The sequence below is a fragment of the Microplitis mediator genome, chromosome 8, assembly GCF_029852145.1.
Source record: "Microplitis mediator isolate UGA2020A chromosome 8, iyMicMedi2.1, whole genome shotgun sequence".
Lineage (NCBI taxonomy): Eukaryota > Metazoa > Arthropoda > Insecta > Hymenoptera > Braconidae > Microplitis > Microplitis mediator.
Genome location: NC_079976.1, coordinates 8481190 through 8495581, shown reverse-complemented (window position 1 = coordinate 8495581; position 14392 = coordinate 8481190). Strand labels below are relative to the sequence as shown.

Below are 14392 nucleotides of genomic sequence, written 5' to 3'. Positions count from 1 at the left end.
CAGAACCGTCACATATTTTAACAAAAGGAATATAGAGAAAAATTAAGATCTACGTCCATCTTATTATTTCTAATTCCCTGTGGACTCTGAAATTTTGTGAAAACAAATAGACGATTATCTTGGAAGTTACGCAGACTCTGGAAATTCTTGTAACCATTAGCCTGCGTGTGGATTTTTTATTAAAATCGTAATATCAGTTCTTGTTTTCACGACCGTCAACGACAGTTTCCGCGGAATGCATACAATAAGGTAAAGATTTTTTTCCTCATTAAAACTATAAATTATTATAATTGAAAGTAAAGTAAACTGACAAGTTTGAATATATAACGAATAGAAATTCACTTGGTATAAAATATAAAATCGATTTATGTTCACTGCTCAGAACTTGGAGTCCATATATTGCAAAGTGGCTCATAAGCAAATTCAACAGTCGTAAAGCGTCGAAAAGATATTATCTATGTACATTTTGTTATTGATACCCCTGTCTATGATGAAAGCCATGCAACTTCTGAGTTCAAGAGGGCAATAAAAAATGACCTACATATGACGTGGCTTCATTTTACCTGGATGTCCGGTATCATGTGTCATGTGTATCCTTTGGTTGTCATCAGTTGACATTGTCCTTTAACAGAGCAAGGAAGTCTGCATAAGACAATTCGTTACTCCAAAAATTTTGAAAAGAAAAAAAATAATTGGCATTATTTCACTATTAATTATTTATTACATTGATTGTGACAGGACACACATTGGTGCAAAAAAAGTAATTAATTAATCAAGCTAATTACGGAATAATATTAATAAGATATTGTTATTGATTATTTGACTGCTTTCAAATTTGCTCATAGTTTGTTTTATTTCCAGAATTTCAATTATTATAATATAATTGATTTAAGAATTGCTTTGATATTAATTGAGATCGAGATTTCGTGAAAGCTAAATAGGAAAAATGGAGATGAGAAAAATTATTTGGTGGCTTATACTTGTGTTTTCATATGACAAAATAATGGCTTTTGATAAATTATTGTACAAACGTTCTCCAACACATTACATTTATATGGTAATTAAATTTTTACTTTATTACACGTAAATTACTTATTTAAGTAATGATTTTTTAAAAAATTTTTTAATGATTTTAATAAAATAAAAAGCGATTAAAATTTTAGTTTTTTATGAAATCTGTCTACTACTGAAATTCATTATTAGTCTTTAAATAATTAATATTTTTTGTTTCTGTCCAACAGGGAAAATTACTAAAATTATGTTATTCTGAACGATCGAACCCAGTTGTGATTACTAACAACCTGATTGACATAATTGATGAAATTCGAGTAGACGATATCCAATTTCCAGTGATGACCAGTGATACCAATTTCAAGTCAAAGGACATCCAAATGTTCAACCCTTCCTACCCACTGTATATTTTATCAACCGATTCAATTGATCAACTGCAAACGCTCCTCAACGAACTCAAATCCACACCAACATGGAGCATCGTCTCGATATTTTTTATCGTTGGCGCCATAGAAAATAATTGTCGAAATGCATCAGAAGTATTGCAAATATTATGGAAGATGGAGTTGCTGTCGTCCTTTTATATTTGTATTGAGCCTAATGATGATGAAATGATTTACACTTATAATCCATACACCAATCGAGCCCCGGAACCATGGGAAAATGTTGAAATAATTGATAAACCAAATGATCGCTGGACTCTCTATAAGCAGTTGTACTCACAGCATGGTAATGTTGTTTTCATTATTAAATTATTTATCGTTTCTTTGTTGTATCGTTATTATATTAGATTTAATCAAATTAAATCAAACCTCACTTCTACGTTTTAAGTATAGAAATGTGTTTTTAAGTTAAAATTTCAAGGAGAACTCCGCTATTTAAGCACCACAATTAGGTGCAAATTATTTTTTTTCAGATGAAAAATTTTGTCCAAGTCTTAGTTTTGACAAGACAAAAATTCTAGATGGTTATGAAGTAAAAGCTGTCGGGGAAGTCTTTTCATGGAAAAATATAAGTCGTAATGAGACATACAATACTTCAAGTTTCGAAAAAACGTTACTCAATACAGAAAATAATTTTTTTAAAACTTTAGTTTTAAAGTTGAATGTCACACCAATTGTTAACTACGATGACGAAGGCCTTTATGTCAACGGTTCCGCAATCGGTTATGCAAAATCGTTGATCAATGGCACCCATGATATAGGTTTAGGTTTGCGATTAGTTAATGGTAGAGTTTATAAAGTTATCGATAGCATTAAATTATATTATGAAAATGGTTACATGATAATAACCCAACAAAGACCATTTTTAATACAAACAGAAAAAGTTTCCGCTTTTACAGACATTTATTTTGCTGTTATTTTATCGATAGTCGTTTTTCCAATTACTTTTATAATGATTGCACTCAATAACGGCTTTCAATATTTTGAAGCTGCTTTGAATGTTTTTCGAATGATATTGGGTGCCGCAATTCCAACGCCCCTCCGAAGTTTCTCGATGCGTATTAGTTTTCTGATAGCAACTTTGTTAGTTTTCATAATTAATCCTGCAATTCAAGGTCGGTTATCGTCGCTTTTGTCTACTCCAGAACGCCGTAACCCAGAAAATTTTGAAGACCTGTATGACCATGAGTACCATCTTTACTATCACCCCAATCTTGAATTGGACATCGCTGAAAAGCAATTGTGGTCAAACTCCTCGAATAGTTCTTATTTACATCCAATATTGTCCGCCTATTCTGGTTGCTCTGAATATGTATTAAATGACACATCTGCTGCGTGTTTAGCATACAGCGAATTTCAAATTAAGTCTGCTTTAAAATACAACTTACATATTTCCCAACAGTTTCAAGTTAAAAGTTATTTTTCGTTTTGGACTCGGAAAAACTGGGCTCTAAAAGCTCGAGTTGATCAGATAGCATCGAGAATGAATGAAGCCGGTTTATTAGACCATTGGGATAAAGCTACATTACATTGGCCTCTAAAAAAATTAAAAGCTTCTAAATCCGCTTCCACATCAAAGCAATATACCCAGATTGAACTTGAAAACATGCTATTTATTTATATATTCATGTCACTGAGTCTTGTCTTTGTACTTGTGACTTTCGGTTTTGAATTACTTTTCAATAAATTGTCACCTCGGAAATTAAAATTACGTCAGAGAGTCGTGATTTTTAACCGCAGGGTCCATGTTATCAATGAATGGGTGTAATTACTCATTCTTGGCTGCAAATTTTCAATCAGATAATCGGAAAGAAGGTTTTATACTTTTTTTTCATGTCATTTTTTATATGTGATGATTAGAGAATAATTTTCGAACGATAGAGTTTCAAAATTACGTCTTTTTTCGGGACTGGCTCAAACCATGTCATCGACACATAATATGATGATGAAGGTCTTTATGAAAACGGTTGTCCAGAAGGTTTTTTGATATTATTGCTTAATGGTACACATGATATGAGTACAAGCTTACGAACCCTTTTGGTGAAGCCTAAATATAGAAGCTGAATCAATTAGTTTTCACTATTAAAATAGTTTCCTGATATTGATACAACAGAGTCCGTTTATAATACCAACACATAAAAGTGCTGGTTTCTCAGATGTTGACGTTGCAGTTTTTTTAATTACTTTCTAAGTGGTTGCACTACATAGTGACTTCCAATACTTTGAATTGCTTTTTGAATTTTTTCTGAATGATACTGTTTGATTTTTGGTAGCGACGTTATTGATTTTCATATTTGATTCTGCAATCAAAGTTCCGTTATCGGCTCACTTTAGTCTTATGTAATAGAAATAGCTATTATTGAAAATTTCTTCGTTTTTTGGAGTTTATTAGCGATTCGAAATAAAACAGAGTATTTCGGATGAAATGGGACTCATAGAAAATATAACGAATTCATTTTTTAACTTCCCGCTAAGAAAATCGACGATTTTCGAAAAATTTGGAAAGTAACTGTTTCCACCCCGATTTGCGAAAGTCAAAATTTCATCAAATGTCGACGTTTTGAGGTCCTAGGAAGCTATTCTGACTATTTTCAGAATGATGTCCGAATGACTGTATGAATGTGTGTGTGCGTATGTGTGTGTGTTTGTGTGTGTGTGTGTGTGTGTGTGTGTGTGTGTGTGTGTGTGTGTGTGTGTGTGTGTGTGTGTGTGTGTGTGTGTGTGTGTGTGTGTGTGTGTGTGTGTGTGTGTGTGTGTGTGTGTGTGTGTGTGTGTGTGTGTGTGTGTGTGTGTGTGTGTGTGTGTGTGTGTGTGTGCGTAAACTCTTTATAACTTTTTAACAAATGAACCGATTTGGGTGGTTAAGGCGGCAATCGAAAGAGCTTGTTGGCTATCAACTTTTCTAAAAATTTCAGATCATTTGATCAAGTAGACTCGAAAATATAGGCGAATTACGAAAAAAAAAATTTTTTTTTTTTAGTTTTTTATTGATTTTTCAGAAACGACTTATACAATTGATTTCAAAATCTAATCAGCTCCAGAACTCAATAAAACGCGTGATTGCCACCTTGGCCATTAAAATCGGTTTATTCGTTCGCGAGATATCGTGGGAGAAAGAAATGCTAAAAAACGGTTTTTTTCGAAAACAATAGCATACAAAAGTAGTTTCGAGCTCGAAGAGCTTGAGCTCGAAAACAGCGGGAAGTTTTAGGGCTGGCCCGCAGGGTCAACCGATAGACAGATTTTTTTCTTACACTTTATTCATTTTGCATGACGTATAGATGTATTAATATGATGTTCTATGTTAAATTAATTAAAACGTTTCATTAAAATTAATTAATTAATTAAAAACGTTGTTAATAACTCCACTCTTAATCTTTAATGTATAATCAATATATTATGGTTTTTATTACTGTATCAGTATCAAAAATATAGTTGCTGTACATTTGAAAATTACATCGATTTCAAATAAATAAACTTGTTTGTTCATGAAAAAATATGCTGTACAATTTTTTCAACTTTCCCCTTTACACCTCATTCAAAAATTTCCAATTTTTAAACAAATATTTTGAGTTCATTTTAATAATGTTTTTTTACTTTGATGAAAATTTTAACCGACTCAATCATAAAAAAAAAAATCAAAAGACGGGGTAAAATTTCCCAAATCGCTCCATAAAATTTGTTCTGCCTTCAAGTATAAAAATTTTGGGAGGCTCGGTTTGCTTTTCTTTCCCAATTAAAATTTTTAATGACACTAACTATTTACGAAAGTAAATACTTAATTTAATTTTATTAATTGAAAATAAAAAAGTTCTGAAGATTTTTCCATATTACGGTTTGTATAAAAATTTTTATAAATGGAGTCTGAATGGCTTTCCGGTTCGTCTCGTTCCTTTTAATCTTGACGTTAAGAGACCTAACAGAGAATGAGACTGAAGTACTTACATCACATAGTCTAGTCTCATCACCGAGCCAAAAGACAAAAGATATGTATATATATATATATAAATATATGCAAGAAAGTAATGTCTTTGGTCTTTTTCTTTAAATTTTCATTAGATCGTACTTTAGGATATTTCTAGTAAGTAACGTAAAATAAGTAAGTGCCGACTTATAAGTAACAACTTTGATGTCCAACGAGTGTTAAGGCATTTATGGATATCATTAATAACTTTTTGTCAGAAACTTGATGAAATTAACTTGGTTATACTCAACTCCATTAATATTTCTAGCCACTTGCCAGATGACTCTTGTTAATTATTATATGATTAATGATCACTCCGTCTTAATGCTTTTATTTTAAATGCTTGAGTTACTTAACTCTTAGACATGCTATCAAATTTTCTAGTCATAACTTTTTAAATATAACATCAAAATTTGTTACTACTGTAAAAAATCTGCGGAGTGCGTATATATATATTACATCCCAAGCAAAGAAAGGAAGACATTCAAACCTGCATGTGCAAGGCGAGGGTGACAAACACGCGGACGATTAGTATAAAAGAATGGGGCAGGTTGATCAGTCCCGAAAATCCGACCGGTATAAAGTTTTCAATAAAAAAACATATTTTCCAAGTGTATTATCTGATTTATTTTAGAGATAACTGGAAAAATTGATGTTGAGGTAAAATCGACCACGTTTGTAAGAAAAATATTTTTTCTTAAAAATTTTGTCGCATTTTGCCTCGAATCCTATATAGTTCTGAAATAAAATTTATGGCTCATATATTATACAGAACCGTCACATATTTCAACAAACAGAATATAGAGAAAGGTTAAGATCTACGTCCATCTTATTATTTATAATTCCCTGTGGACTCTGAAATTTTGTGAAAACAAATAGAAGATTATCTTGGAAGTTACGCAGACTCTTGAAATTCTTGTAACCATTAGCCTGCGTGTGGATTTTTTATCAAAACCGTAACATCAGTCCTTGTTTTCACGACCATCAACCACAATTTCCGCGGAACGCGTACAGTAAGGTAAAGATTTTTTTCCTCATTAAAACTATAAATTATTATAATTGAAAATAAAGTAAACTGACAAGTTTGAATATATAACGAATAGAAATTCACTTGGTATAAAATATAAAATCGATTTATGTTCACTGCTCAGAACTTTGAGTCCATATACTACAAAGTGGCTCATACGTAAATTCAATAATCGTAGAGCGTTGTAAAGATATTATCTATGTGCACTGTTATTGATACCCCTACCTATGATGAAAGCCATGCAACTTCTGGGATTCAAGTCGACAATAATAAAAATGACCTACATATGACGTGGCTTCATTTTACCTGGATGTCGGGTATCATGTGTCATGTGTATCCTTTGGTTGTCATCAGTTGACATTGTCCTTCAACAGAGTACGGAAGTCTGCATAAGACAATTCGTTACTCCAAAAATTGTGAAAAGAAAAAAAAATTGTCGTTATTTCACTAAAAATCGTTTACGATATTGATCGTGACAGGACAAACGTTGGTGCAAAAAACAAGTAATTAATTAATCAAGCTAATTACGGATTAATATTAGTAAGACATTGTTATTGATTATTTGACTGCTTTCAAATTTGCTCATAGTTTGTTTTATTTCCAGAATTTCAATTATTATAAAAAAATTGATTTAAGAATTGCTTTAATATGAATTGACATCAGGATTTTGTGAAAGCTAAATAGGAAAAATGGGGATAAGAAAAATTATTTGGTGGCTTATACTTGTGTTTTTATATGACAAAATATTGGCTTTTGATAAATTATTGTACAAACGTTCTCCAACACATTACACTCATATGGTAATTAAATTTTTGCTTTTTTACACGTAGATTACTTATTTAAGTAATAATTTTTTAAAAAATTTTTTAATGATTTTAATAAAATTAAAAGCGATTAAAATTTTAGTTTTTTTTAAATGTGTCTATTACTGAAATTCATTTTTAACTTATACATAATTAATATTTTTTGTTTCTGTTCAACAGGGAAAATTACTAAAATTATGTTATTCTGAACGATCGAACCCAGTTGTGATTACAAACAATCTGATTGACATAATTGAGGAAATTCGAGTAGACGATATTAAATTTCCAGTGATGACTCGTGATACCAATTTCAAGTCAAAGGACATCCAAATGTTCAACCCTTCCTACCCACTGTATATTTTATCAACCGATTCAATTGATCAACTTCAAACACTCCTCAACGAACTCAAATCCACACCAACATGGAGCATTGTTTCGATATTTTTTATCGTTGGCGCCATAGAAAACAATTGTCGAAATGCATCAGAAGTATTGCAAATATTATGGAAGATGGAGTTGCTGTCATCCTTTTATATTTGTATTGAGCCTAATAATGATGAAATGGTTTACACTTATAATCCATACACCAATCGAGCCCCGGAACCATGGGAAAATGTTGAAATAATTGATAAACCAAATGATCGCTGGACTCTCTATAAGCAGTTGTACTCACAACATGGTAATGTTGTTTTCATTACTAAATTAATTATGGTTTTTTTTGTATCTTTAGTACACCAGAATAGAATAACCATGATTTTCCAAGTTATAGGGGAGGATGGGGCAGAGCGGCCCCCCTGAAATTTTGATAAAAAAAAAATTTTTTTTTTTTCGACTAATTACTATAAATCCGATATGTTTGCACATTTTCCCCTACGCATGACACCTGGGGCAAAATGGACAAGCCCAAAATTTAAAAAAAGTGATTTTTTCATACTTTTATCGTCAAATTAAAGAAAAATTAGCATAGTTCCACATTTCTAGCCCTACGCATAACACCTGGGGCAAAATGGACTAGCCGAAACTTCCGAAAAAATTATTTTTCCATATTTTTCGGCCGTTTTTCTATGTAAGAGGCAAATTTCGTCACTAAAAATTTATAAAAATTAAATTTTTTTTAGTTGATAAATTTTTGGAATAACGTAAAACTATAGAATTGATTTTTTTTTTATTAAATAACAATTAGTAATTAAGGTAATCGAGAGTAAACGATTTATTACACTTTAAAAAATTTTTTTCGAGTAATATAAAACCAAAAATAGTTGTCAAGAGAAAGAAATACATTCTTAATGATGAAAACAATTTAAAAAAAAAAAAAAAACGAAAAAAAAAAATTTTTTTATCACTTTTTGGAGGGGGACCGCTCTGTCCCTCAAAAAAAAAAATTATTTTCAGAATTTTGGCAAAATGTCCATACATTTGTTCGAAATAGGACAAAAGTAAAGTGATCTTATGGTTGAAAGCCACGAAAAATAATAATTGGCTTAGGGGGGCCGCTCTGCCCCACCCTCCCCTAAGTTATTTTAATATAAATTAGCGTAGAAATAAGGCTTCACTTATTTTGAGAAAAATAGTTTACACACCATGGAGAAAGGCAAAAGTCACAATCCTCGCGGTTGTCACCCTCGCCTTCTGCTTGGGTAGGCAAATACACACGTGGGTTGAAATGCTCTACTTTCAACCCATGGTGTGTAACGTACTATTGTATTCATTCAAAAACAGAGATTTATTGCTGAAAAGCGGTTTTCAATTCAACTTTAATGATAACTTCTCGATTTGAGTATCATAATGAGGCGCGAATTATTTTTTTCCAGATGAAAAATTTTGTCAAAGTCTTACTTTCGACAAGACAAAAGTTCTAGATGGTTATGAAATAAAAGCTACTGGAGATCCAGTTTTATGGACAAATTTAACTCGTAATGAGACATACAATGCTTCTAGTTTCAGAAATGCGTTACTCTACACAGAAAGAATGTTTTTTGAAAGTTCATTCGAAAAACTAAATGTGACACCGATTATTAACTATGATGACAAAGGTAGTTATGAAAACGGTTCCGCATCCGGTTATGCAAAATCATTGATAAATGGCACTCACGATATGGGCTTAGGCTTGCGGATAGTTGATGGTAGAGTTTATCAAGTTATAGATAACATTAATTTATATTATCAAAATGGTTATATGATATTAACCCAACAAAGACCATTTTTATTACAAACAGAAGAAGTTTCCGGTTTCACAGACATTTATTTTGCTGTTATTTTATCGATAGTCGTTTTTCCAATTACTTTTATAATGATTGCACTCAATAATTATAAAATATAATAATTTATAATATAAAATATATAATATAATAATTCAATATTTTGAAGCTGCTTTAAATGTTTTTCGAATGATATTGGGTGCCGCAATTCCAACGCCCCTCCGAAGTTTCTCGATGCGTATTAGTTTTCTGGTAGCAACTTTGTTAGTTTTCATAATTAATCCTGCAATTCAAGGTCGGTTATCGTCGCTTTTGTCTACTCCAGAACGCCGTAACCCAGAAAATTTTAAAGACCTGTATGACCATGAGTACCATCTTTACTATCCCCCATTTCTCGAATTGCATATCGTTGACAAGCAATTGTGGTCAAATTTCTCAGATAGATCTTATTTACATCCAATATTATCCGCCTATCTTGGTTGCTCTGAATATGTATTGAACGACACGTCTGCTGCTTGTCTTTCATATAGCGAATTTCAAATATCGTCTGCTTTAAAATACAACTTACATGTTTCGCAACAGTTTCAAATCAAAAGTTATTTTACGTTTTGGGCTCGGAAAAACTGGGCCCTAAAAACTCGTATTGATCAGATTGCATTACGAATAAATGAAGCCGGTTTATTAGGCCATTGGGATAAAGCTACATTACATTGGCCTCTGAAAAAATTAAAAGCTTCTAAATCCGCTTCCACATCAATGCAATATACCCAAATTCAACTTGAAAATATGTTATGTATTTATATATTCATGTCACTGAGTCTTGTCTTTATACTTGTGACATTCGGTTTTGAATTACTTTTCAATAAATTGTCACCTCGGAAATTAAAATTACGACAGAAAGTCGTGATTTTTAACCGCAGGGTTCATGTTCTCAACGAATGGGTATAAATACTTTTTTTTGGCTGCTAATTTTCAATCAGATGTTCGGGAAAAAGGTTTCCTCTTTTTTTCTCATGTCGTTTTTCATATATGATGATTATAGAATAATTTTCGAGTGGTTGAGTTTTAAAATTACTCTTTTTCCGGGGCTGGCTCAAATCATGTCATCAACACATAACATGACGATGAAGGTTTTTATGAAAACGGTTGTCCAAAAGTTATTTGATATCATTGCTCAATGGTCCACATGATATGAAAACGAGCTTACGAACACTTTTTGATGAAGCCTAAATATAGAATTTGAATCGATTAGTTTTCACTATTAAAATAGTTTCCTGATATTGATACAACAGAGTCCGTTTATAATACCAACACATAAAAGTGCTGGTTTCTCAGATGTTGACGTTGCAGTTTTTTTAATTACTTTCTAAGTGGTTGCACTACATAGTGACTTCCAATACTTTGAATTGCTTTTTGAATTTTTTCTGAATGATACTGTTTGATTTTTGGTAGCGACGTTATTGATTTTCATATTTGATTCTGCAATCAAAGTTCCGTTATCGGCTCATTTTAGTCTTATGTAATAGAAATAGCTATTATTGAAAATTTCTTTCATTTTTTTGAACTGCTTTAAATCTCTTCCGAATGATATTGGGCGCCACGATTTCAACGCTCGTCCAAAATCTTTTGATGGGTGATTTTACATTTTATTCATTTAGCATGTCATATATATGTATTAATATGATGTTTTTTAAATACGTTATTAATAACTCCACTCTTTGTTTTTTACATAATTAACAAATTATTGTATTCATAATTGTATTATTATTGAAAATATAGTTGCTGTGAATATTGGAAAATTATATCGATTTCAAATAAATAAACTTGTTTGCCCATAAAAAAATATACTACATAATTTTCTTTATTTTCCCCTCTACAAATCATTCAAAAATTTCCAATTTTCTAATAAATATTTTTTCTCCTCGACGGGCGGAAAGCGTCAACTTTCGTCCCGCTGTGCAAAACGAAGTTGCCGCTTTCCGCCTCCGTCGAGGAGAAAAATAGCATACACTCCTCGGGAAGTAAATAAGAAAGCCTCAGATCACATGTTTGTTGACCTCGGCTTCGCCTCGGCCAACAATTACATGTGATCTGAGACATTTCTTACTTTACTTCCCTCAGTGTGTAATATACTATTAGTTGCCGATGAATATTTTTTTTTCTTTTTTTTTATGTTGCCTTCTTGCGCCCTATTTTATATTGAAAAAAAATTTATATATTTTTTTTTAATTATCAAAAAATAAAGTCGATTTAAGTTTTATCAGGAAAAAATTTATTGTCGATTCAATTACAAATATTAATTATAAGACAATTAAATATAATTAATTATATAAATGTATGTAATGATAATGAAATATACTTAATTATGTAAAGAATGTAATTAATTGACATCGGAAAATAATCGCTAGCAAATAGTTGCAATTACTTTCATGTTACAAATCATAGTCATTTAACATTTTAATGAGGAAGTCCTTATTACATGTATTATATGTTATTCCTATAAAACTATTTAAAGCAATATATATATATATACATTTGGTGCCATTTATTTTTCATTTTTATCTACGATTTGTGAGATGCTAAATAATTCCTTTGCGTGTTTAAAGTGTAAATTCATTCGAGGGTAATTATAAAATTCAAAATTTTCACGAATTTTATCTGTTTGCACCCCAAGTTGGATGAGATCTTTGAGAGCAAAAATTTGTTGTTCACTTGGTTTTTGGTCGTTAAATGTTCCTATTAACGCGATGCCAACGCTCTTTCTGTTGACTCCAAACGTATGATTACCCACGGCGTTCCATCCGCGTCCAATGTACACATTACCGTTGCCACTGATAAGAAAATTGTACATAATATCCTGTTCCCCGTCATCATTTATGAAGAGTTTCATTGCTTGAAGATCTCGGACTATTTGATCACAAGTATCTCTTGTAAAGCATGTTTCAGTACCCGACTGATATATCATAACATACGGAGCTGGAATAATATCTATTACCTCAGGCATTTTTTTTAAGTTAAATGCATTCCATTCATGACGATAAATTAATGTTAATGGTTTCTTGATAATCACTAAAAGAATTATTTTATTATTTTAATATATTCCATCCCAAGGGTAGAATGCAAGACATTCCAACCTACACATGTAATTTTCTATCTGCGTTGAAGGCAAAGGTGGCAAACAAGAGAATTGATGTCCTATCTTTTCTCGAAATGTTTACACTATTTTTCACCAGATCTGCACCTGAAGGTTCTAATTTTTGCTTCTGTTTAGTGGAAAAATTACGCATTCGCTAATTTTGATCGTTTGATTTCTCATATGAGAAAAGAACAACTTCCTTTCCTCTAAACAGGGCAGGAATTTAAACTTTCGGCGCAGTTATGGTGAAAAATAACTATTATGTATATACCGCGTAATTTTTTTACAAGAGAAGTAGGGAGAGATGAGGCGAAATGAGACACCATATTTAAACAATAAAGTAGTATACACACTATAGAAGAAGGTATGACGTCCCAATCTGCATGTTTGCGACCCTCACCTTCGGCTCACACGGAGAAAAAAATATTGTTCTCAGAAGTATACTGTATAGTTACAGCACAAATACATAATAGTTATCTACTAGATTGTTACTGCCACGATCTACTGTATCTTTCTGACAACAATACGGTAGATAGCTTTGAGACATACCGTATCGTTCTGAGCCCTATCTTTCATCACGCGCGTTGCAAATGATATGAAAAGTTTCAAAATCTTTATCATTAATAAATAAATAAAAATTAATAATTTTGATTAAATAAAATAATTTATTTATTAAGCGTCTGCTAGCAACAATTATACCCGTCACACAAAATAGGCGCGAAAATGGATGTTTAAATAGGTTAGACGGTGGTGTGTGAGGTCACGACTACGGAAAGTCGTATAGGGCTCACAGCAATCTAACAGATAGTTACAAGAACGATACGGTATTGTTACCATAAGTATATACGTATTGTTGTGGTAACCATCTACGAGTTGCTATACTTTAGATCGTTCGAGAAGCTATACTTTTTTTCTGCAGGTAAGCGATTTTACACACGCTGCTTAAAATGTCCTATTTTTCTTCCTTATAGTGTAATTTACTATTTTTGCACGGCCCATGACGTCACAATTCCAAGGATTAGGTACTAAAAGGGGTACATTCCGAGTATGGGTTACGAAAAAATTAAAAAAAATAGAAAAGAATTGTTCTAAAAAATTGTCTGATTTTGTCTCACTCTCCCCGATAGCAAATTTTAAATATTCTTAAAAAAAAAATTAAAAAATTACCTTCGCCGTTCCTGGCCATTCGATACTGCATAGTATGCGACGGCTTAATCATTGTTCCGATCGTATTAGAAATTGTTAATGATGTCGACAGAACTAAAACCACTAAAAAATTTTTTGTAAACAAAGACATTGTTCTTTTAATGTGTGTTTTTTACGGAAGTTGATTACCGACTAGTATTAATCGAAAAAAATTAATTTTATATACTGCCGTTTATTGGCTTTTAATGAGTTTTATAAATTTATTTTTCAATACTACTGGTTTTTTCATGAAATTATTTTTAATTGTTTTTATATCTACTTTTATTGACGTTTTTTTTTATTTTTTATTGTGTAATACACTAAGTAAGTATATATTTTTGTCTATATCAGAGTAAAATAGATAAAAAAATATTTTTACGCAGTTTTTATTTCTATGATATAATGCTGAAGTAAAGTACTGTTCAAAATTACCGACAGTTTTCGACAGGAAGACAAAATATTTTAAACTGTATCTAAAGAAAATATTGGAAAAACACAATAACTCGTATTCAATAATAGAATAAAATAAATAAAACTATTTTTAGTCGTTAAATTTGATGGATTTAAATATTTTTATCGAGTAACTGGTTAAGCCCATGGATTAAAATTTTAATAGAATAATCAT

The 14392-nt window shown here is 31.4% G+C and overlaps 2 protein-coding genes across 4 annotated transcripts; one reads left to right on the top strand and one right to left on the bottom strand.

Annotated features, from left to right (window-relative positions):
• Window positions 1-6544: 6544 nt before the first annotated feature.
• On the top strand, window positions 6545-11274 carry LOC130672985 (uncharacterized). Of its 3 annotated transcripts, none has more exons than XM_057477813.1 (4): window positions 6545-6948; window positions 7050-7245; window positions 7429-7927; window positions 9060-11274. In XM_057477813.1, the coding sequence occupies exons 2-4, from the start codon at window positions 7135-7137 to the stop codon at window positions 9566-9568; spliced, it is 1119 nt and encodes a 372-aa protein (XP_057333796.1). In that variant the 5' UTR covers window positions 6545-6948; window positions 7050-7134; the 3' UTR covers window positions 9569-11274. The 3 variants fall into 3 exon arrangements, with proteins under 3 accessions (XP_057333796.1, XP_057333794.1, XP_057333795.1); XM_057477811.1 differs by having other exon boundaries at window positions 6545-6985; XM_057477812.1 differs by having other exon boundaries at window positions 6545-6985; window positions 7034-7245.
• A 646-nt stretch (window positions 11275-11920) lies between these two features.
• On the bottom strand, window positions 11921-13860 carry LOC130673225 (peptidoglycan recognition protein-like). The gene is made up of 2 exons (XM_057478179.1): window positions 13750-13860; window positions 11921-12515 (listed from the first exon to the last, which is right to left on the bottom strand). Exons 1-2 carry the CDS (start codon window positions 13799-13801, stop codon window positions 11992-11994), a joined length of 576 nt encoding a protein of 191 aa, XP_057334162.1. The 5' UTR covers window positions 13802-13860; the 3' UTR covers window positions 11921-11991.
• Between the last annotated feature and the right edge of the window lie 532 nt (window positions 13861-14392).

What these genes read in the sequence shown, in the direction of transcription:
- LOC130672985 (XM_057477813.1), top strand. Translation starts at nt 7,135, where the DNA reads ATGGGGATAAGAAAAATTATTTGGTGGCTTATACTTGTGTTTTTATAT. An exon ending in CAACACATTACACTCATATG is followed by an intron (nt 7,246 to 7,428) that starts GTAATTAAATTT and finishes TCTGTTCAACAG; the next exon opens with GGAAAATTACTAAAATTATG. An exon ending in GCAGTTGTACTCACAACATG is followed by an intron (nt 7,928 to 9,059) that starts GTAATGTTGTTT and finishes ATTTTTTTCCAG; the next exon opens with ATGAAAAATTTTGTCAAAGT.
- LOC130673225 (XM_057478179.1), bottom strand. Translation starts at nt 13,801, where the DNA reads ATGATTAAGCCGTCGCATACTATGCAGTATCGAATGGCCAGGAACGGC. An exon ending in AATGGCCAGGAACGGCGAAG is followed by an intron (nt 12,516 to 13,749) that starts GTAATTTTTTAA and finishes TAATTCTTTTAG; the next exon opens with TGATTATCAAGAAACCATTA.